Below are 24,493 nucleotides of genomic sequence, written 5' to 3' on the forward strand. Positions count from 1 at the left end.
GCCAGACATGATTCTTTTACTGGTCTTCTTATATTCATATTTTATGTCATCTTAGATGAACTTCGCTGCTCAGTCAGAGAATTGTCCAAAAAGCAGATTGCATGACATCTATATTATTATTGTTGTTTTTATTTTTACTTCAATGAATTCTTTGACCTTCGAGTGGACTATCTTCTGTACTTTTATTTGAAAGCTATAGCGGTTACTTCTAATTTAGCTTGTAGTTTCTGAATCTCCATTTATCATTGGGCACCTGATGTTTGTAGCTGGTCCATTATTGGTACATGCAGGCTAACTGTAGGATTGTAGGGTGTCAATTGCTCGTGGGTAATTGGGTATGGTTCTAAACTAACTGTCGCCACTGGAAGCTTCAGTCCTGTATAGTGCATTAAGCTATTAATGTTAGGGCACCGGCGGTGAGGTGAGCGGAGAGGAGAGTGGAGGAGGAGGCTAGACTGGGAATTGGAACGCAGAGGATAGCGAGCAACCTCGGCGGTGGGAGCTTCTCCGGTGCCGGTGGCTGAAATGCCTGAAGCCACTGTTGAAGGATAAAACCCCACCCCGATGCATAGGGACGTTTATTCCTTCTTCGATGCCTATTACAATCTCATAAGGTGTCCCTTTATAGTCCAGGTGCACTTCCATAATTAAACCAATCTACTAATAGAAATCAATCTGAAGGGCGGGCCTGGTGCAAGCAGTAGAGTCTTACCGCCTGTGACCGGAAGGTTCCGAGTTCGAGTCGTGGTCTCCTCGCATTGCACAAGCGATGGTAAGGCTTGCCACTAACACCTTTCCCTAGACCCCACACAGAGCGGGTGCTCTCTGCACTGGGTACGCCCTACTAATAGAAATCAATCTACTAAAACTCCTCCCTGCTTATCTAAACAACCAGCAGTCTATTAGCCACGGCCTGGGCTGAGGCCTTGTTTGAGGCGACGCCTATACCGGCGTCCCACAAACGAGTCCACAACACTTCCCTCCTCCCGGACAAACTGCTCGTCCGTCAGCTGAAACTCTGGATAGTGGTCTTTGAAATCTTCTACAGCTTCCCAAGTAGCATCAGCAGGAGTGCGGCCATCCCAATGATCTAGAAGCTGCCAACGTCCGCGGTTGAGGCGAGTACGGAGTCCGCGGTTGAGGCGAGTACAGAGTCCGCGGTTGAGGCGAGTATGGATCACAGCTGCTGGAGTAGCAACCACCCGACCATGAAGAATTGAAGGCAATGGAACTAACGCAGTTGGCGGCTCCCCCACAAACTTCTTCAAGAGAGCAACATGGAAGACGTCATGAATGCGTGCCTTGGGAGGGAGATGCAGATGATATGCCACTGCCAATGTGCTCAATCACCTGATATGGCCCAAAGAAACGAGGCCCAAGCTTGGATGGTGTAGCTGTAGTAATGCCCACAGCTGTACGGTGATGGAGGAGCAACCAGACCCAATCGCCCACCGCAAATTCAAGTGGTCGACGCTTCTGATCTTGATGATCTTTCATCACATCCTGAGCCAACTGCAGCCTATCGCAAATCTCAACCAAGAGCACATCCCGATCACGAAGTTGCTGATCCACTGCAGCCACCTTGGCCGAACCAGGAATATAAGACACCGGAGGCATCAGTGGTCTGCCATAGACCACTTCAAAGGGAGTGGTACGGAGAGCAGACTAGAATGAAGTATTGTAACAAAACTTTGCCCATGGTAACCACTGAAGTCAAGAACATGGCCGATCACCAGCTAAACACCGCAGTATATTACTATGATGAGGTTAGTAACTTCAGACTGTCCATCTGTTTGTGGATGAAACGCTGAGCTACGGAGTAAATGGACATTGGCCAATTTGAAGAGTTCTTCCCAAAAACTGCCGGTAAACACCGTATCACGGTCACTCACAATGGAACAGAGAAACCCATGAAGGCGCACAATATTGTCGAAGAAGGCACGTGTCATAGAACTTGCTGAATATGGATGACTCAAGGCGATGAAATGAGCCATCTTGGAAAAATGATCGACCACGGTGAGGATTACCGACTTGCTGTAACACCCTGGTGTTATATTGTAACGTTTTGCTGAAACATTTCGCAGGCATCTGATTTATGTGCATTGGTGTAAGATAGGCTTTATAATCCATATTTGGCTTGGAAACATGTTTACGAAACGGGAAAGCACAAGGTTATGTTTCGTGTCACATAACGTGTTTATTACCTTAATCGAATTATTGTTAACGCTAAATGGTGTAAAACGTTTCGTGAATGATGATAAAAAGGTTGCGGCCGATAACATTGGATGGCTAGCGCGTACGTCCCGGGGGTCGGGTTTGGTGATTCGACGCGAAACCTTTCTAATCGACGTCCTCCGCGTAAGTATTCGAAGTGGTCGACGAAGCCATCTTCGGCATTAGTTGTAGAACAATTGGTCTAAGGAGAGCAATGTCGCGACTGATGGTGACGGCTAGGTGTACCCATATTCGCATCGAGAAATTAGATTAACGATTGGAACATGGCGTACGCATTGTCGAGCTGCTTTAAAAGTCGTGCACATCACCTGGCTGGGCGCTGGGCGCGGTCACCACCCGGTCGGCTTGCCAGCGCGCTGTGCCGCGCGGGCCTGAGCTACTGCCGCGCTCGGCTGGGCTGGCGACGCCGTTCACTCGCACGCCCCGCGCGTCTTGACCCTCTGCCTGGCTGCTGCCCGCCTGCGCGCTCTACCTCGCTGCTGCTCGCCTCGCCAACCGATGTGTCGCGCTCGGACCGCCGGCCGTGCTCTGCCTGCCTTGCCCTGCCCCCGCTGTGGCCGTGGTCGGTCGGGGTCCCGCGTCCGCGTCGCTAGCGGCTGCGCTCGGTACCCCCAGTTGACCCCTTGGCCGCCTGCGCGTTTAGAAACCTGCCGCTGCGCTGTCGCCTCGGCGTCGCGTCCGCCGTGTCTTTTTCTGGCGCTGTCCGCAGACATGCCATGCCATGGCTCGTCGTTGTTGCTGCGGCCGTGCGAACGGCTGTCAGGAGCACGCCTTGGAGTTCCCCATGGCCAGGCAAGTCAGTACCGAGCGTTGACGTTGCTGGTGAGCCATACCGCGACGGGACCTCCTCTGTATACGTTGCCTCCTAGCCGTCGCGACCTTTTCTTCCAATTCGCCGTAGTGGGTGCACCATTTTCAAATTGACGTTGCTTGCAGCTCCGTTAGACAGCCGGTCATCTAGCCTACCCCACTGCGCTGCCATTCTCGACTCACTGCGCTTCAATTTGGACTACCGCGCCACCGGGTCCATAAGGCCGTGCCGACGCCCTCTAGCGGCGAGCCAGTCCCGCAGTGCGCCTCGTGGCGATTCAGTGCACCCACAGACTCGCCATGTCCTCCTGAGCACCCCGCGCACCTCAGTCCTAGCATAGCAGCAGGCCAGCCCCACCGCCACGGTAGTGCCCTCGTCGGTCATCACCGCACCGCCGCGAGCTCACGTGGCCAGCTTTGCTCAGACCGCCTCCAACCTAACCGTCAACGCAGGGGTGTCGGTGAGTGCTCCCTGGGGCTCGCTAGCTCGTGCGCTGGCCTCACTTTCGATGGTGCTCACGGGAACGCGCTCGCTCTTGCAGGTCAGGAGTCACCGCCGGGGAGGGAGGTTGTGCCTGCATCTCTGCTCGTCGCGTCGCCTCCAGTAGCTTCTACGTGCTATCCAGGTACCTATCGACCCCTTAGGTAGGCTGTAGGGGTTCAGGTGAGGCCGGCGTGGTCGCCCGGTGCCGTGCCGTCGCGCCGGTGCGCGCCCTGGGGGGGCCAGGGACCTCCTCGCGGTGAAGAAGAGGAGGTGGGAGGGTGCTGGTGTAAAATGGTAGAGTAGAGAAACAGTACCGTAGAGCCCGTAGTAAATGCCGAGTTCGTCGGGGGTGTTCGTGCAAGTTTTACCGCGCGCGCAGGCTTTTCCCTTCGCGGGCCGTTGGCCATCTGGGCCGCGCCTCCGCGTGGGCCGCGCGCCTGGCTGCTGTCACGCGCGGGCGGGATGGCGAGTTGGGTCGGGCCGCGCGTCGTGGGCTGGTCAGGGAGGTTTTTGTTTTCTCCATTTCATTATATTGGAAATTGTTTATCTATATAGGTTATGAACTGAACTTCAATAATTAGTAGCAAATCGCATGATTGTCCAAAAATAGCGAAACAAAGTTTGTTGGGTTCGCATAAATGTCGCCTACCTGTTAGTACAGTTGGTTCACCGTTAGTGGTCAGGATGGTAGGCTCATAAGCTTGAAGTAGAAGCTTAGCGGTATATCGATCCTTAATTGCAAGATTTGTTGGGGACAAACCGACGATTACTTTAGTTTTGAAATCGTTACCGTAGGTTCCTTAGGCATGTATATACTTGCTGTACTGATGATAATCATAGAATGAGTCGTTAGAGGACGTAGTTGTTATCCTTGCTTTATCATAAACTGACATTAGGAGTATGAATATCCGTAGTCATTGTAAGAATATAGGACACGGTCATACTTGTTAGTAGTACTGGTGTATAACTTAGACTTTAGTAGGAAGACCTCGCTTAGTAATGTAATAGAGGTACTTTTGCATTGAGAATTTCTGTTGCCATAGTGTAATCATTGCCTCGTCATTTCATGTAGATCACGAACAGGTAGACTTCGTACTCGTCGGCGATCCGGAGTACGACGAGGTGATCGAGGAGTACGAGGAGGAGCTTTTCACGCAGGAAGGAGACCAGGAGCCTGTTGGTACTGACTTTGCTGACTCGGCAACTGCCCAAGGCAAGCCCCGGTGCATAACCCTATTTTTAAATGATCACTGAATATATTTATATGATATGCATTTACGTTACAGGCATTTTATCGAAACTACATGCATAGATATATCCACCATGAGTCCTACTAGTGCAGGTCGAGTAGCTGCTATGCTCAGGATGTCGGTAGCGTGAGTAACCTGCCGTTACTCGCAAATAGGTGATTACACTATGATATCATGATGAAATAATGGAAAGGAAAAATGGTGACCGGACAGGGATGTGGATTTGGTACTGGTGGGTGTGAGGGGTGGTGTCCTGCGGCCAACAGGGCATAGCTCGGTTACACTTTTTCCCTGTCTGTGTCGATTAAGGACCGGTCGTTGCATATGACTCTAGGCAAGTCACAGACTATTGTCCCGAGCACATACTTGGGTATGGGCGCAGGGAAGACTTGCTGCTCTCTTGTCGCGGATCCGGCTCTTTCCGGACCGACTGATGGGAAGAGGAGGTGGTGGAGGTCCTTGCGCCGCACTGAGTCCGGGATTCAGAGGCGGGGGCTTGGAGTCCAAGTTTGGACGGGGACCTGGACACCCGGGACAAGAGAGTGGTGGGTTAGTCCTGCTTGTGCCTGGGGTACAAGCGGGGCGTGTGTCTTCGGGGCACCCAGCTGGGTACATTGATTCGCGAATCGCCGGGTTATCCGGTACGGCTTGTCTGCGGTTTAGCACCGTAGTAAGAACTGGAAGTGAAAAAGGAGAAGGAACAATATCGATTGCTCAACCCTTGCTTGAAAGTAGAACAGGTGCTTATATAGATTGACTAGATGAAAACTTAATCCGGCTGATGATAATAATGTATCAATAAGGATTCACTATTAGTATTGCTTTTTGCTAAAAGAGAACCAGCAACCATAAAGCCTAGCATATTCCTTGGAGTCGGGAAAGTATTCCCACTGATCGGATAAGTCTTGCGAGTACATTGTGTACTCAGGGTTTATTTACCCCTATTGCAGGTGATGCTTGAGGAGTTCCTTGTGTGGAGGATCCATCTGGTGGGCTCAGACGGAATCCTCGTTATCTTATCGCTAGATGTTATCTTTTAATATTCCGCTGTTTATCATTCCGCACTCTGTATTTGGTATTGTAATAATGTACTTTGAAGAAACTCTAATGTATGAGATGGACTGGTGTTGTAACTCGTTTTCATTATTGGATCCTTGGGATAAATGTGGATCTTTCGGGTTCTCCCTCGGGGTGTGCCCGACGGATACCGCTCGTGGTAGTGGCTTTCGGGGTGCTTAGTGTCTGGTGGAAGACGAGCGCTCCGTAAGTACGCTATTCCGGGTGGTTCTGCCACAGTTGGTACCAGAGCCAATAATGGTCATGAGTTCCTCACTCTGTTACAAAACTAAAAGTTTGACCAACAAAGGTTTTGCGAAAAGTAGGATGCGATTAAGTTAAGTTATATAAGTATAAGCCCTAGCTATATGGTGTATCTAGGATAGCGGCACTGGTTTTATCTAATCAGTTTTCTGCAGGAACACTGACTTACGTTGCGTAAGAAATCGCTTAGTATACGGAAAGTGAGTGTGCGATGTGCCGAAAATGTTACGAACGCCGCTATATTCCGGCTTGAGGGAACGTATAGGTCGAAGCATGCATCATATAATAGCATCTTACTTGATCTAGGAATCCCCCTTCACGTATAATGAAAGTAGTAAATTGGTAGAACTAACTTAATGAATACTTTAAAAAAATGTGCTATCATCGCTTTAATCCCTAGATTCTCATCGGATAATCGAAAGGGTGTCCTAATGGATGGTTCGTCTCTCTTACAGATGAATCTGAGGTCCGGACGTGGGAGCACCAGTTCGGGAGCGGCCAACGAGGGCCATGGTGATAGTGCTCGGGCTTTTGAGCGTGACAACGAGGGAGCTCGGGAGGTTCCACCTTTGGTTCCTCATCCTTTCCCGCCGCCACCACCGCCTCCGCCGCTGTCCGCCGCGGAGGTCATGGTGGAGTTGTTGGCTGCTCGTCGGGAGTCAGCCGCTGCTCGACAGGAGACTGCTCGTGCCTTGGAGGTTATGGCACAGGCCGTCGCGGGTCTCGCCCGTGGAGGCCCTGGAGGCAACGGTGGGAATGGGGGTGGTGCTCGCCGTCCTGAGGGACAGTCCTCTTATCAGGACTTCCTCAAGACCCACCCGCCCACGTTCACACCGTCGGACGATCCGTTGGAGGCGGAGCACTGGCTTCGCACGCTGGAGCAGAAGTTTCGGCTGCTCGGAGTGGCCAATGAGCAGAAGGTGCACTTTGCGTCCCAACAGCTTTTGGGGTCCGCAGGTGCCTGGTGGGAGACTTTCCAGGCCGCGGAGCTGCCGGATGACCCAGCAACGTGGCCGGAGTTCTCCGCCGCCTTCTGCGAGTTCTTCATACCGGCTGGCGTTATCCACCAGAAGGTGACCGAGTTCATGGAGTTGCGTCAGGGAAGCGGGACGGTAATGGAGTATGTGAATCAGTTCAACCACTTGGCTCAGTATGCTGGTAGTCAGGTGGACACGGATGACAAGAAGAAGGATCGTTTCTTTCGTGGTCTCACTCCTGCTCTACAGGAGAAACTGTACCTGGGAAACTATCAGACCTTTGGGGCTCTGATGAACGCCGCCATTGCTCTTGAGGGTTTTCAGCGGGCATCTCAGGCGGATTGGAAGCGGAGGAGGGTGGCAGCTGGATCCTCCAGCCACCCTCATACTCAGAAGGTGCAAATTGTTAGGCGGGGGCCCTATCAACCATCCGGCGGGCCTCCGTTCCGGTCACCCCAGCAGACATCACATACTTCTGCTACTCAGTACAAGGCATCTCAGCAGCAGGTGCAGCCCCAGCAGACTCAGGGACAGCAGGTCCCACCTCGTCAGGGATTCGGGAACAAGCCTGGTGCTTGTTTCAAGTGTGGCAAGGAGGGCCACTATGCCAGGGAGTGTCCTCAGCAGCAGACAGTTCAGCCGTCTCAGCCGTCTGCAAATTCCAGGCTCGTTAAGAGGACTTTCATCAAGAGAAAGGTGCCCAGCAGATCTGGTCAGGTGCACTTCACGGATGCTCAGCAGGTTGTGCATCAGGAGACAGTTATGGCTGGTATGTTTACCATCGAATCCCATCCAGCTTTGGTGTTGTTTGATTCTGGTGCATCGCATTCCTTTATGAGCATGGGGTTTGTAGAGCAGCACAACTTATCACTTGTGGCTATACCGTATGCCTATAAGATCCGTACTGCGGGTTCTCAGATGTTTATCAATACCCGTACGGATACTGTAAGTTTGGTATTAGCCACCCACACTTACCGTCTACAGTTCATGATAATGCCTGGGCAAGGCATTGATGTTATTCTTGGGATGAACTGGTTGCGGGTGTATGGGGTAGTATTGGATATGAAGAGAAGAAGTGTAGAGTTACGGCTTCCGTCTTCTGAGGACCGGATGTCTCTCATCATACCCTCAGAATCGGTCTTACCTGTTGCTGCCCTTGCTGAAGCCGTTCCTAATCTTACCTCCATTCCAATAGTATGTGAGTTCCCAGATGTTTTCCCTGAAGATCTTCCTGGATTGCCACCGGACCGTGAGGTAGAATTCTCTATTGAGCTTGAGCCTGGTACTGCTCCTATCTCCAGACGTCCGTACCGCATGGCCCCAAGAGAACTAGCAGAAATGAAGAAGCAACTGGAGGAGTTGATGGACAAGGGTTTCATCCGCCCAAGTTCTTCACCATGGGGTTGCCCAGCGATTTTCGTGAAGAAGGATGGCACCCTGCGGATGTGTGTGGATTACCGTCCCCTCAATGCGGTAACAGTTAAGAACAAGTATCCCTTGCCCCGCATTGATACTTTGTTTGATCAGTTAGCTGGTGCCATGGTGTTCTCGAAGATAGATCTCCGATCGGGCTATCACCAGATCAAGATCAGGCCCCAGGATATACCAAGGACAGCTTTCTCTACTAGGTATGGGCTATATGAATACCTAGTGATGTCTTTCGGCCTCACCAATGCCCCGGCCTTCTTCATGTACCTGATGAACTCAGTTTTTATGCCGGAGCTAGATAAGTTTGTGGTAGTTTTCATTGATGACATCTTAATCTATTCCAAGAATGAGAAAGAGCATGCCCATCACCTCCGGATAATACTGACTCGGCTAAAGGAGCACCAGCTGTATGCTAAATTCAGCAAGTGCGAGTTTTGGCTTGATCGAGTGCAGTTTTTGGGACATGTGTTGACACCTGAGGGCGTGTCTGTGGATCCCAGCAAGGTGCAAGATGTATTAGATTGGAAGTCTCCAAGGTCTGTGCACCAGATCCGCCAGTTCCTTGGACTAGCTGGATACTATCGACGCTTCATCCCTGATTTCTCCAAGATAGCCCAGCCCATGACTAAGCTGCTCCAGAAAGAAGCTATGTTTGTTTGGAGTCCAGCTTGTGAAGAAGCCTTTCAGTCCCTGAAGACTTTTCTGACCACTGCTCCTGTATTGGCTCAACCCGATATTGAGAGGCCCTTTGATGTTTACTGTGATGCCTCGAAGACGGGATTGGGGTGTGTGCTTATGCAAGAAGGGCGTGTGATAGCTTATGCTTCGCGCCAACTAAAGAAGCACGAGGTGAACTACCCTACCCATGATTTAGAGCTAGCTGCTGTAGTTCACTCTCTGAAGATTTGGAGGCAGTATTTGTTGGGCAACAAAGTACATATCTTCACTGACCACAAGAGCCTTAAGTATATTTTCACTCAGTCTGAGTTGAACATGAGACAAAGGAGATGGTTAGAGTTGATCAAGGATTATGATTTGGAAGTCCACTATCATCCAGGAAAAGCTAATGTGGTGGCTGATGCTTTGAGTCGTAAGTCGCATCAGGTTGAGGAAATACCCTTGTCACTCCACCACACTGAGGTGCTAGCTCATATTGCTTTAACCTCAGAATTACTGGAGCAAATTATTCAGGAACAGAAGGAAGACCACGAAGAGATTCCTCACATCAAGAAGTTACTAGCAGAAGGGCGTGATCCTCATTTTAGCATTGATGAGCAGGGAGTCGTGAGATAAAGGATAGACTGGTAGTTCCATCCAATGAAGAGTTGAAAAGGAAGATTTTGCAAGAAGGCCATCATTCCAAGCTGTCTATCCACCCTGGTAGCAACAAGATGTATCATGATCTGCGCAGGCTGTACTGGTGGTCATACATGAAGCAAGATATCACCTAGTTCGTTGCGGAATGTGATACTTGTGGCAGAGTCAAGGCAGATCATATGCGTACTCCGGGATATCTGCAGCCCTTGCCCATTCCTGTTTGGAAATGGGAGGATATTTCCCTAGATTTCATTGTGGGTTTACCCCGCACCTCCTCTGGTTTTGATTCTATTTGGGTCATCGTGGATCGTCTCACCAAGTCTGCCCACTTCCTTCCAGTGGACACTAGATACAATGCAAAGAAGTATGCGGAGTTATACTTTGATCGGATTGTGACCCTACATGGAGTTCCTCTCACCATTATCTCGGATAGAGGGTCAGTTTTCGTCTCTCGTTTCTGGGAGAAACTCCAGGAGTGTTTGGGTACTCGCCTTCTCAGGAGCTCGGCATACCACCCACAGACAGATGGTCAAACTGAGGGTGAACCAGGTGCTCGAGGATATGCTGCGGGCTTGTACAATCTCTTTTCCTGAGAGGTGGGATCAGTGTTTGAAGCTGGCCGAATTTTCTTATAACAACAGCTATCAGGAGAGTATCCGTATGGCACCATTTGAAGCTTTATATGGACAGAAGTGTAGGACACCACTAAACTGGGTTGAAGTAGGAGACCGTGGGTACTTCAGGCCTGATTTCATAAAGGAGGCTCGAGAGAAAGTAAATATTATTCGTGAACACTTGAAGTCAGCTCAGAGTAGACAGAAGGCTTACGCAGACAAACGAAGAAGGCCTTTAGAATTTGCAGTTGGAGATTTTGTGTACCTCAAGGTATCTCCTATGAGAGGAGTACATCGGTTTGGTGTCCATGGCAAGTTAGCCCCTCGGTATGTGGGTCCATACAAGGTGTTGCAGCAGTGTGGTCCCGTTGCTTATCGTCTCCAACTCCCTGAAATTCTCTCGGCAGTTCACAATGTATTTCACGTCTCGCAACTGAAGAAATGCCTACGAGTTCCTGAAGAATCTGTGGAAATAGAAGGACTTCCGCTCCAACCTGATCTGTCCTATGTGGAACATCCTATAAAAATCTTGGATGAGAAGGAGAGAGTGACCAGGAACAGGGTGATAAAGTTTTACAAGGTACAATGGCAAAACCATTCAGAGGACGAGGCCACCTGGGAGCAAGAGAACTACTTAACAAAGCATTACCCCCATCTCCTCTCTGGGCCAGATAGTTAGTTTTGTGCAAAATGTACTCCATACCTTTTCTCACTAGGCACATGAAATCTCGGGTCGAGATTTTGTTTTAGGGGGGTAGATTTGTAACACCCTGGTGTTATATTGTAACGTTTTGCTGAAACATTTCGCAGGCATCTGATTTATGTGCATTGGTGTAAGATAGGCTTTATAATCCATATTTGGCTTGGAAACATGTTTACGAAACGGGAAAGCACAAGGTTATGTTTCGTGTCACATAACGTGTTTATTACCTTAATCGAATTATTGTTAACGCTAAATGGTGTAAAACGTTTCGTGAATGATGATAAAAAGGTTGCGGCCGATAACATTGGATGGCTAGCGCGTACGTCCCGGGGGTCGGGTTTGGTGATTCGACGCGAAACCTTTCTAATCGACGTCCTCCGCGTAAGTATTCGAAGTGGTCGACGAAGCCATCTTCGGCATTAGTTGTAGAACAATTGGTCTAAGAAGGAGAGCAATGTCGCGACTGATGGTGACGGCTAGGTGTACCCATATTCGCATCGAGAAATTAGATTAACGATTGGAACATGGCGTACGCATTGTCGAGCTGCTTTAAAAGTCGTGCACATCACCTGGCTGGGCGCTGGGCGCGGTCACCACCCGGTCGGCTTGCCAGCGCGCTGTGCCGCGCGGGCCTGAGCTACTGCCGTGCTCGGCTGGGCTGGCGACGCCGTTCACTCGCACGCCCCGCGCGTCTTGACCCTCTGCCTGGCTGCTGCCCGCCTGCGCGCTCTACCTCGCTGCTGCTCGCCTCGCCAACCGATGTGTCGCGCTCGGACCGCCGGCCGTGCTCTGCCTGCCTTGCCCTGCCCCCGCTGTGGCCGTGGTCGGTCGGGGTCCCGCGTCCGCGTCGCTAGCGGCTGCGCTCGGTACCCCCAGTTGACCCCTTGGCCGCCTGCGCGTTTAGAAACCTGCCGCTGCGCTGTCGCCTCGGCGTCGCGTCCGCCGTGTCTTTTTCTGGCGCTGTCCGCAGACATGCCATGCCATGGCTCGTCGTTGTTGCTGCGGCCGTGCGAACGGCTGTCAGGAGCACGCCTTGGAGTTCCCCATGGCCAGGCAAGTCAGTACCGAGCGTTGACGTTGCTGGTGAGCCATACCGCGACGGGACCTCCTCTGTATACGTTGCCTCCTAGCCGTCGCGACCTTTTCTTCCAATTCGCCGTAGTGGGTGCACCATTTTCAAATTGACGTTGCTTGCAGCTTCGTTAGACAGCCGGTCATCTAGCCTACCCCACTGCGCTGCCATTCTCGACTCACTGCGCTTCAATTTGGACTACCGCGCCACCGGGTCCATAAGGCCGTGCCGACGCCCTCTAGCGGCGAGCCAGTCCCGCAGTGCGCCTCGTGGCGATTCAGTGCACCCACAGACTCGCCATGTCCTCCTGAGCACCCCGCGCACCTCAGTCCTAGCATAGCAGCAGGCCAGCCCCACCGCCACGGTAGTGCCCTCGTCGGTCATCACCGCACCGCCGCGAGCTCACGTGGCCAGCTTTGCTCAGACCGCCTCCAACCTAACCGTCAACGCAGGGGTGTCGGTGAGTGCTCCCTGGGGCTCGCTAGCTCGTGCGCTGGCCTCACTTTCGATGGTGCTCACGGGAACGCGCTCGCTCTTGCAGGTCAGGAGTCACCGCCGGGGAGGGAGGTTGTGCCTGCATCTCTGCTCGTCGCGTCGCCTCCAGTAGCTTCTACGTGCTATCCAGGTACCTATCGACCCCTTAGGTAGGCTGTAGGGGTTCAGGTGAGGCCGGCGTGGTCGCCCGGTGCCGTGCCGTCGCGCCGGTGCGCGCCCTGGGGGGGCCAGGGACCTCCTCGCGGTGAAGAAGAGGAGGTGGGAGGGTGCTGGTGTAAAATGGTAGAGTAGAGAAACAGTACCGTAGAGCCCGTAGTAAATGCCGAGTTCGTCGGGGGTGTTCGTGCAAGTTTTACCGCGCGCGCAGGCTTTTCCCTTCGCGGGCCGTTGGCCATCTGGGCCGCGCCTCCGCGTGGGCCGCGCGCCTGGCTGCTGTCACGCGCGGGCGGGATGGCGAGTTGGGTCGGGCCGCGCGTCGTGGGCTGGTCAGGGAGGTTTTTGTTTTCTCCATTTCATTATATTGGAAATTGTTTATCTATATAGGTTATGAACTGAACTTCAATAATTAGTAGCAAATCGCATGATTGTCCAAAAATAGCGAAACAAAGTTTGTTGGGTTCGCATAAATGTCGCCTACCTGTTAGTACAGTTGGTTCACCGTTAGTGGTCAGGATGGTAGGCTCATAAGCTTGAAGTAGAAGCTTAGCGGTATATCGATCCTTAATTGCAAGATTTGTTGGGGACAAACCGACGATTACTTTAGTTTTGAAATCGTTACCGTAGGTTCCTTAGGCATGTATATACTTGCTGTACTGATGATAATCATAGAATGAGTCGTTAGAGGACGTAGTTGTTATCCTTGCTTTATCATAAACTGACATTAGGAGTATGAATATCCGTAGTCATTGTAAGAATATAGGACACGGTCATACTTGTTAGTAGTACTGGTGTATAACTTAGACTTTAGTAGGAAGACCTCGCTTAGTAATGTAATAGAGGTACTTTTGCATTGAGAATTTCTGTTGCCATAGTGTAATCATTGCCTCGTCATTTCATGTAGATCACGAACAGGTAGACTTCGTACTCGTCGGCGATCCGGAGTACGACGAGGTGATCGAGGAGTACGAGGAGGAGCTTTTCACGCAGGAAGGAGACCAGGAGCCTGTTGGTACTGACTTTGCTGACTCGGCAACTGCCCAAGGCAAGCCCCGGTGCATAACCCTATTTTTAAATGATCACTGAATATATTTATATGATATGCATTTACGTTACAGGCATTTTATCGAAACTACATGCATAGATATATCCACCATGAGTCCTACTAGTGCAGGTCGAGTAGCTGCTATGCTCAGGATGTCGGTAGCGTGAGTAACCTGCCGTTACTCGCAAATAGGTGATTACACTATGATATCATGATGAAATAATGGAAAGGAAAAATGGTGACCGGACAGGGATGTGGATTTGGTACTGGTGGGTGTGAGGGGTGGTGTCCTGCGGCCAACAGGGCATAGCTCGGTTACACTTTTTCCCTGTCTGTGTCGATTAAGGACCGGTCGTTGCATATGACTCTAGGCAAGTCACAGACTATTGTCCCGAGCACATACTTGGGTATGGGCGCAGGGAAGACTTGCTGCTCTCTTGTCGCGGATCCGGCTCTTTCCGGACCGACTGATGGGAAGAGGAGGTGGTGGAGGTCCTTGCGCCGCACTGAGTCCGGGATTCAGAGGCGGGGGCTTGGAGTCCAAGTTTGGACGGGGACCTGGACACCCGGGACAAGAGAGTGGTGGGTTAGTCCTGCTTGTGCCTGGGGTACAAGCGGGGCGTGTGTCTTCGGGGCACCCAGCTGGGTACATTGATTCGCGAATCGCCGGGTTATCCGGTACGGCTTGTCTGCGGTTTAGCACCGTAGTAAGAACTGGAAGTGAAAAAGGAGAAGGAACAATATCGATTGCTCAACCCTTGCTTGAAAGTAGAACAGGTGCTTATATAGATTGACTAGATGAAAACTTAATCCGGCTGATGATAATAATGTATCAATAAGGATTCACTATTAGTATTGCTTTTTGCTAAAAGAGAACCAGCAACCATAAAGCCTAGCATATTCCTTGGAGTCGGGAAAGTATTCCCACTGATCGGATAAGTCTTGCGAGTACATTGTGTACTCAGGGTTTATTTACCCCTATTGCAGGTGATGCTTGAGGAGTTCCTTGTGTGGAGGATCCATCTGGTGGGCTCAGACGGAATCCTCGTTATCTTATCGCTAGATGTTATCTTTTAATATTCCGCTGTTTATCATTCCGCACTCTGTATTTGGTATTGTAATAATGTACTTTGAAGAAACTCTAATGTATGAGATGGACTGGTGTTGTAACTCGTTTTCATTATTGGATCCTTGGGATAAATGTGGATCTTTCGGGTTCTCCCTCGGGGTGTGCCCGACGGATACCGCTCGTGGTAGTGGCTTTCGGGGTGCTTAGTGTCTGGTGGAAGACGAGCGCTCCGTAAGTACGCTATTCCGGGTGGTTCTGCCACACTTGCCACCAACCCGGGGAAATCCCTCAACGAAATCCATGGCAATGTCACTCCACACATGTTCCGGAATAGGCAAGGGCTGTAGCAACCTAACTAGATGTAGATGCTCGGTCTTGTTCCTTTGACAAATAGCACAGCCACGGACATAGTCTCGGACCAATCGATGAGCATGAGCATTGAAGAAGGATGCCTGAAACCGATGAAGAGTTTTCTAGGTGCCCTCATGGCTGCCATGCCCCTCCTGCAGCAGACGCGGCCAAAGCAATGAGGTGTCTGGGACAAAAAGACGCCTCCTCAACAGCAGCATGTCGTCCACCAGTGTCCATCCATCTGGCGCTATACCCGCTGCCAATTGCACCCGTAGCTCTTGGGCCTACGGATCACTCAAGTGCTCCTTTCGCAGATCATCATAGAGGGCGAAAGTCAGGGCTGAGACTGCATGGACAACAGGCATGTCAAAGTCACAGCGGGACAGAGCATCCGCCAAGGTGTTAAGCTTCCCTACACAATACTCAACTGTGAGATCATAACCAAAGAGCTTAGTCACCCACATGAAAGGTCCTAATATGGCTCGAGGGGGGTGAATAGCCTATTTAAAAATCTACAAATCGACTAGAGCAATTTGATTAGTATGACAAAAGGCTAAATGCAAACTTGCTCTAGCTCTACAAGGGTTGCAAGCCACCTATCCCACAATTCTAGTTGCAATGATAGCTAGACACACAACTTGCTATGATACTACTCACTAAGAGCTCTCAATCTTTCTACTCTAAAGAGCTCCACTAAGCAAACTTAGAGCTCCACTAAGCAAACTTAAATAGCAAATCAAGTTCTCAAATCTAATTACACTAAAGAGCTTGCTACAACTAGTTTGCAAGAATATAAACGAGTGAGTAGGATGGTTATACCGCCGTGTAGAGGAATGAATCAATCATAAGATGAATATGAAACCAATCACCGGGAGAACATAAAAGGGCAAGAGACAACCGGTTTTTCTCCCGAGGTTCACGTGCTTGCCAACACGCTAGTCCCTGTTGTGTCAACCAACACTTGGTGGTTTGGTGGTTAAGAGGTGTTTCACAAACCTCGTCCACATGATTGGACACCGCAAGAATCTACCCACAAGTGAGGTAATTCAATAACACGAGCAATTTACTAGAGTTACCTTTCAGCACTTCGTCGAGGAAGGTACAACTCCTCTCACAATCACCGGAGACGGCCACGAACAATCACCAACTCGTGCCGATCCTCTACCGCTGCACCAAGCCATCTAGGTGGTGGAAATCACCAAGAGTAACAAGCGAAATCCGCATCGCAACACGAATACCAAGTGCCTCTAGATGCAATCACTCAAGCAATGCAGTTGGATTCTCTCCTAATCTCACAAAGATGATGGATCAATGATGGAGATGAGTGGGAGGGCTTTGGCTAAGCTCATAAGGTTGCTATGTCAAAAAAATATATGCAAGAGCCTGAGCTTGAGCCGGCCATGGGGCTTAAATAGAAGCCTTCACGAAATAGAGCCATTGTACCCCTTCACTAGGCACTGATCGGGGTGACCGGACGCTCCGGTCCGATCGATCGGACGCTGGCCCTCAGCGTTTGGTCATGTGATTCACGCCACGTGTCCCCTGCTTCAAATACTGTTCGTTAGATTTCAACGATCATCATATTGAACGGACGTAGAGCACAAACTCACCAGACGCTCAGCCTCCAGCGTCCGGTCGTTTCCAGTAAGGTTTCAGAAACGAATTTCTTCGACCGGACGCGTCCGGTCATGCTTGACCGGACCCTGCAAGCGTCCGGTCACTCAGTGATTTTTCTCTGCGCTTCCCGACAACAGGACCGGACCTTGGACTTCAGCGTCCGGTCAGTCCAAGACCCAGCGTCCGGTCGATGACCGATGCTGGCGTCTACGCTGACACACTTGACCGGACGCGCCGGTCCCTCTGAGACCAGCGTCCGGTCACTCAGTGACCAGCAAGACTAACTCCTTTTCACCTCTAACTTCTTCACCCTTCAAATGTGCCAACCACCAAGTGTATCACCTTGTGCACATGTGTTAGCATATTTTCACAAACATTTTCAAGGGTGTTAGCACTCCACTAGATCATAAATGCATATGCAATGAGTTAGAGCATCTAGTGGCACTTTGATAACCGCATTTCGATACGAGGTTCACTCCTCTTAATAGTACGGCTATCAAACCTAAATGTGATCACACCCTCTAAGTGTCTTGATCACCAAAACAAAATAGCTTCTACAATTTATACCTTTGCCTTGAGTCTTTTGTTTTTCTCTTTCTTCTTTCCAAGTCCAAGCACTTGATCATTATCATGGCATCATCATCATCATGCTATGATCTTTATTTGCTTCACCACTTGGAGTGTGCTACCTATTTTATGATCACTTGATAAACTAGGTTAGCCCTTAGGGTTTCATCAATTAACCAAAACCAAACTAGAGCTTTCACCACGTGTGCTGCAGAATCGTTGTGAGGCGCTGATCGAGGATGTACTTGAGACTCCAATGATCTATACGGACTGTGAAGGAACGACCCCATAAATATGGCCGCCAATGACGTACAGCTTTGACCAAGCCGATAGTTCCCGTTGTGGACTCGTTTGTGGGCCGCCAATATAGGCGTCGCCTCAAACAAGGCCTCAGCCCAGGCCGCTCCAGTGATGGGTGCGACCATTGAACCAAAAGGCCATCGAAAGGGCGTCGAAGTCCCAGACGATGGGCCCCAAGGTGCGGAGCCACTGGACGCCGAGGACAATGTCAAACCCGCCTAAATCGAGGGTGAAGTAGTCGATGGAGAAGCGTAAGTCATGGATGAGGATGTCCATGGCGAGGCACATGCCGGGGCTACGCACTCGATCGCCGTTGGCCACCATCATTGATAGCCCGGTGCGCTCGGTGACCACCAGGCCCAATTGAGCAGCCAACTCAAAGTGAATGAAAGAGTGCGTGGAACCCATGTCAACCAAGGCCTTGAGCTGAACACCACCAATCACCACTTGCAGCATCATGGAATTAGCAGACCCAAGGCCAGTGAGAGCGTGTAAGGATATCTCCAGGTTGGTGACATCATCGCCGAGCGGGTCCTCCTCGCCTTCCGCAAGCTCCATGAGGAAGACGCCCTTCGCAGCGCACTTGTGATCCTTGGAATAAGGTTCTGGGCAGAAGTAGCACTGCCCATTCTGCCGCTTCTCTTGCATCTCAGCCTATGTCAGGCGGTGAAAGTGAGAGCGTAGCCCTTCCGGCTTGCCGTCCTGCAGACCCACACCAGAGCCTGCGACGCTGGATGAAGTAGTGGCTCGGCGAGTAGAAGATTTGGGCGCCGTCGAACTATTGACGGTGTAGGCCTCCACCACATGGCACTGCTCATACGCCCGTGCCAAACTCACGGTGTACTGCAGTTCCACATCTGAGGCTAACGGCTGACCTAGCCCACCGGTGTAGAGGTCATTCGCCGTCCGTGTGGAGAGGTTGGGGAGAGCAGGGCTACGTAGCGCTGAGAATACACCTCCACCGTGCCTGTGCGGACCAGGGCCTTGATCTCGGCAACAGAGTTAGTGCGAATTGACGGACCAAAGTGAAGGTTGACGAATTCGACGAAGCGTAGCCAAGAGATCATCCCAAAATTGTGCTCCACCTGGTAGTACCACTCGGCTACGGTTCCATCCAGGTGCAATGACGCCATCCAGACCTTCTCGTCCTCCGGCACACGGTGTCCGCAAAAGTAGTTGTCACATTTGTTGAGCCATGTGAGCGGATCAGACTCCCCATCGAGGCTAGGAAACTGAATCTTCGGTGGCATGTGGGGTTCACGATGGCCAGCGACGTCATCACAATAGCGCCCTCTGTGGCCAAAGGCACGACTATCATAGTCATAGTAGTGCCCAAAGGCACCACGATCGAAGTCACGTCCGCCCGAGTCAAAATCGCGATCATCGCAAGTGCCGTAGTCACTGCCGCGACCGCTGTGCTCGTCCAAGTCATGGGCGCCCCAGCTGTAGAAATCGTGACCGAAGCCGCCCTGATTGTGACGCGCAAACCGATCATGCGAGTCAGAATAGCGTGTGCAGTCTCAAAGCGCGCGGGCACATAAGTCCTCCCTGGTGTGGTCCCGAGCAGAGCCGAGGGCATCGTAGTCCTCGCGGTCTTCACGGTGGGCACCGCTACCGTCGCAATGGACATCCCCGCCGCCAGCCGCGTCCTCCCTGCCCTTGCCAGAATCAGGCTTTCCAGTCTCGACGCGCGCTAGGCGGGAATCGTGGGAGTTGAGGCGGTTGGTGATGGTGGTAAGCTGACCGAAGATAAGGTCTAGCTTTGCATCCAGTTTCGCCTCAAACGCCACAGGGTCAAAGGGAGTGTCGGACATGGTTGTCGATGCACTGATGGAGGTCTCTAATACCAAATTGTTATGGTGCCGGCGGTGAGGTGAGCGGAGAGGAGAGTGGAGGAGGCTGGACTGGGAATTGAAACGCTGAGGATAGCGAGGAACCTCGGCGGTGGGAGCTTCTCCGGTGCCAGTGGCTGAAACGCCCGACGCCACCGTCGAAGGGTAAAACCCCACCCCGATGCACAGGGAGGTTTATTCCTTCTTCGATGCCTATTACAATCTCCTAAGGTGTCCCTTTATAGTCCAGGTGCACTTCCATAATTAAACCAATCTACTAATAGAAATCAATCTATTAAAACTCCTCCCTACTTATCTAAACAGCCAGCAGCCTATTAGCCACGGCCTGGGCTGAGGCCTTGTTTGAGGCGACGCCTATACCGGCTCACAAACAAGTCCACAACAATTAAATGCATTGCTTCATGTGTTTTTGCTGTTGTTAAAAAAAAATATCAAGAGTGAAATACTCTTGGCCTTTTGCCTGCGTATGGTTTCCTATTGAATGAAACATCTTTTATTGCCTCTTCCATGATTTGACTATCGGCAATCTGTTAAGTGATCCTTTTTGTTGCTCTGTGTTAGTGATACACCAATCTGTTAAACATCTTCTATTGCCTCTTCCATGATTTGCTTCGTGCAGTGGTCTGTGCACGGATAACGGCTTTGGATTTCTGTTGTGCAATGGAGGGAGTAGTAATGAATAGCATGAAGGGTCTTATTTTACGTGATGCTCCACACAGAAATATCTTTACTGAAATGACTCTTTGTTTGTCCAAGAAATCTGGGAATCTAGATTCATTTCAACCTGCAATCGGCGTAGCAGTGCTGGACACTAGGTGCACGCGCCCAAGGCCATGTGCGGCGCGCTCGACGCCGCCATCAAGGAGCTCGTTGATCTGGGCATCTAGAGGTACAGTGTCTCTGATTTTCTCGCCACTTCTGAAATACAACATTAACATTGAGTGATGTTATTTCTCACAAAAATGAACCATATGTTCTGTGTGCAGAGTGTGCATACTGGCATAATATGTGGCATGCTCTTTGCACTAGTTCTTTTCCTCTCGACTAAATATGTATGGTGACTTATGGATGAGTTATAGGTACATGGAATTTTATTTTATATTGTGATGCCATCTAATTATTCAATTTAAACTTTCAACAATATTAATGCTAGCAACCAGCCTTGACTGAAAAAGTATGCATGCCACATCTGCCATATAAATTTGTCTCAACCCAGTTTACAGACGGCGTAAAGATGAACGAAAAGAAAAAGTTCGTGGACACGAGCTTGATAATAGATGGGTCGTGCCTTACAACCCATATCTCCTTCATTTGTTCAACTGCCACATCAATGTTGAGGCATATGGGAGCATCAAGGTAGTCAAGTATCTGTTTAAGTACATTTACAAGGGTCATGACCAGACGTCCGTGGCTGTGAGAGAGGCTGACAAGGAGGATAGTGAAGGGATCATTGATGAGATCAAGCAGTATAGAGATGCTAGATGGGTAACCCCCAGAAGCCTTGTGGAGGATATACGAGTTTGATTTGAGTGATAGGTACCCTACTGTTTTGTCCTTACAGCTACATCTTCCAGACATGCACATGATGTCATTTCACCGACGCCAGGGGATTCTACGAGTGCTTGATTGTCTAGGTGCTGATAGGTCAATGCTTACAGTATACTTCGAGAAGAACATGATAGATGAAACAGCTTGAGGTATATTGTACCAGGACTTTCCCAAGTTCTATACATGGCAAGCACAGGACAAAGTTTTGCAAAATAGGGTACGTCGTGATACATTACGATAGATTGGAAGAATCGTGTCTACCAATCCAGCCGAGGGGGAGCGTTACTATCTTAGGGTTCTCTTGAACCACGTGGCAGGTGCAACCTCCTTTGAGTGTCTAAGGATCGTGGACAGCAAACTCCTACCAACCTTTTGTGAAGCTACAAAAAGAAGGGGCCTAATTGAAGAGGACAACACGCTAAACGAGTCTCACTGAGGCAACCAGGTGGATGATGCCATATGCGCTGCGAAGGCTCTTTGCAACAATATTGGTATTTTATGAGCTTATCAATGTGTTTGGACTGTAGGAGAAACACAAGGAGGCAATGCCATAGGACTACAGGAGCAATAATCAATCCACCTTCATGGTGGAGTAGATGATCCTCATAGATATTCGAAAATTGCTACAATCAATGCAGAAAGATATAAAGATATACCCACTTCCTGATATCGATGACACATGACGTCTCTCGTGATATTCCTAGAGAGATTTTTGAGGTTGCTAGCATTGAGGCTAACGAGGATGATGTGGCTCTATCAGGCACCCTTATTGAGGAGCAGAGGGCTACATACGATGAGATTATGTTCTTGGTTGATACCGAGGATGGGGGTCTCTTCTTTGTGGATGGTCCTGGCAGGACCAAAAAGACTTATCTGTACAGAGCACTTCTCGCTACTATATGCAGTCAGAAAAAGATTGTTGTGGCAACAACTACATCTGGTGTCGCAGCCTCAATAATGCCTTATGGTAGAACCGCCCACTCGTGCTTCAAGATTCCCCTCATCATTGATAATGGGGCCTTTTACACCTTCATGAAACAAAGTGGTATTGCCAAGCTGCTTCAAGCATCATCTCATTATTTGGGACGAGCCTAGCATGACAAAGAGCAGTCTGTTGAGGTGCTAGACAACAGTCTCCGTGATATAATGGACCGACCAGAGTTGTCGTTCGGAGGGAAGACCGTGGTGTTCGGTGGAGATTTCAGATAGGTTTTTCCCGTTGTTTGGAGAGGGTCGAGGGCTCAGGTGGTCGGTGCCTCACTGCGGATGTCGTACCTTTTGGGATTCCATGTGACATCTAAAACTGGTGCGCAACATGAGGGCAAAGAGCGACCTGTGGTTTGCAGAGTACTTGTTGCGTGTCGGTGGAGGATCTGAGGAGGTGACCGTTGATGATGAAATCCGTCTTCCTCATGATATATGCATACCACACACCAGAGAAGATAGTGATCTTGATACTCTAATTGACTGCATATTCTCTAACCTTAATGCAAATATATCAAGCAAAGATTATATCACCTCTCGAGCGATCTTATCTATACGGAACGACGGGGTTGATATGATTAATATGAAGATGATCGGTCGTTTCCACTAGAATGAGATGGTGTACTATAGCTTTGACTGTGCGGTGGATAATCTGCACAACTACTACCCTGAGGAATTTCTTAACACTTTGACACCCAATGGTTTACCTCCACATGTGTTGAAGCTGAAGATTGGTTGTCCGGTCATATTGCTTAGGAACACTGACCCTGCGAACGGACTTTATAATGATACCATGCTTATCATACGAGGGTTTCAAAATAATACCATAGACGTGGAAATTGTGTTGGGACAACACGCTAGAAAAGCGAGTTTTTCTGCCTCGCATACCCTTATGCCTGTCGGACGACAAGATGTTCGCTTTCCAATTTAAGCGAAAGCAGTTCCCTATTCAGTTCAGCTTCGTGATGCCTGTTAACCAGGCACAGGGGTAGACTATCCCTAACGTTGGGGTATACTTGCTGGAATCAGTGTTCTCGCACGGCCAATTATATGTGGCGCTATCAAGGGCTACGACAAGATCAAACATTAGGATTCTAACCGTGCTGGCTACTAAGAAGGATGTGAACAAGGGGAAAGGAAAAGGAAATGAGAAGAAGAAACCGACAAATGATATATTCACGAAAAATATCATATATAAAGAGGTTCTAACTCCATGAAAGAGGTAATGCATCACACGTCGATACCTTTTTTTTTCCAGAATATCAATAGTACTTTAACTTTAAAAATTAACAAACAACTTATATGCAGGCAGTGTTATCCTAAACACTAAACGGTAAACGGTCGGTCACCTACCATTTAGCCCATTATTCAGGCAAAACGGGTGTTTAAACAGGAAAAACAACCGTTTAAACGGTCAAACAAACGATTAAACGGAAACGGTGTACCACTATGTAGCGTTTAAACGGTGTGTAAACGGGCTAAACGGTCGTTTAGGCGAACAGTGTATGCAGGACACTTCTAACTATAGCTCGAGGCATCTACATGCTTTAGCTATAAGAAGTCAGACGTCGCATCTTGGACATAAAAATCTTCTGGATCATTTTTTATTGCTGACCAGCTGCAGCTTGGTGTCCATGCAAAGCACGTTCTCCTGGTCAAACTATTGAAAGATTAGATTCTTAATGGTAAAGTATATTGTAAAACATGTATTGTGAAATATAAACTTGTTACGATTAAGGTGAATGCTGATGTGCTACAACGAAAAAAAATCGAATAACATGTTTGTATCGTAAAACACAAATTTAATAAAAAAATTATTACTAATCTTTCTAAAATCTATATATCTATCTCTACACCTAAAACGTATGGTCCACCCGACGCTCGCTCCACGCGCGATGTCCACCCCAGCTTCGTGCAATCGCCTTACCCCTGCTACGTGTATCCGTGGCAGCGCACGGACATTTTCGTATCGTGCACTCGGAAATTTATTGTTCCCATTTGAATGGATGGACACACGGTGATTTGCTGGATGTTAGGCTGGACTAAGAAGATTCCCCGTTAGCCCAAACGGTAAATCCCACCACCTCCGTTAGCTTCTGTTGCCTGGCTGGCTGGCTAACCCATCTTCTTCCCCTCCTCAGCATCGACGCCGCCGCCGCCTGCTTCCGCTCCCACAACGCCGTACCACCCCCGCATTGCCGCCGCCGCTGACGCCCTACCACCTCTGCATCGCCGCCGCCGCCGCCTGCTTCCGCTCCCACGATGCCCTTCCCACATCGCGACGCTTCTCTCCCTCTC

The 24,493-nt window shown here is 49.9% G+C and overlaps 1 protein-coding gene across 7 annotated transcripts in view; it reads left to right on the top strand.

Moving 5' to 3' along the window:
* The first annotated feature begins 3,181 nt into the window (after positions 1 to 3,181).
* LOC136497206 (uncharacterized) overlaps positions 3,182 to 24,493 on the top strand; it is a 52,005-nt gene continuing 30,693 nt past the window's right edge. For 6 of the 7 annotated variants that reach the window (XM_066492987.1, XM_066492988.1, XM_066492991.1 and 3 more), the window contains exons 1-2: positions 3,182 to 4,742; positions 6,555 to 7,845. In XM_066492987.1, the coding sequence (XP_066349084.1) occupies positions 6,555 to 7,845 (1,291 nt within the window). In that variant the 5' untranslated portion in view covers positions 3,182 to 4,742. The remainder of the gene's footprint in view (positions 4,743 to 6,554; positions 7,846 to 24,493) is intronic. The other variant, XM_066492989.1, reaches the window with a different exon arrangement.

This window comes from Miscanthus floridulus, chromosome 12, assembly GCF_019320115.1.
Source record: "Miscanthus floridulus cultivar M001 chromosome 12, ASM1932011v1, whole genome shotgun sequence".
NCBI classification, from domain to species: domain Eukaryota; kingdom Viridiplantae; phylum Streptophyta; class Magnoliopsida; order Poales; family Poaceae; genus Miscanthus; species Miscanthus floridulus.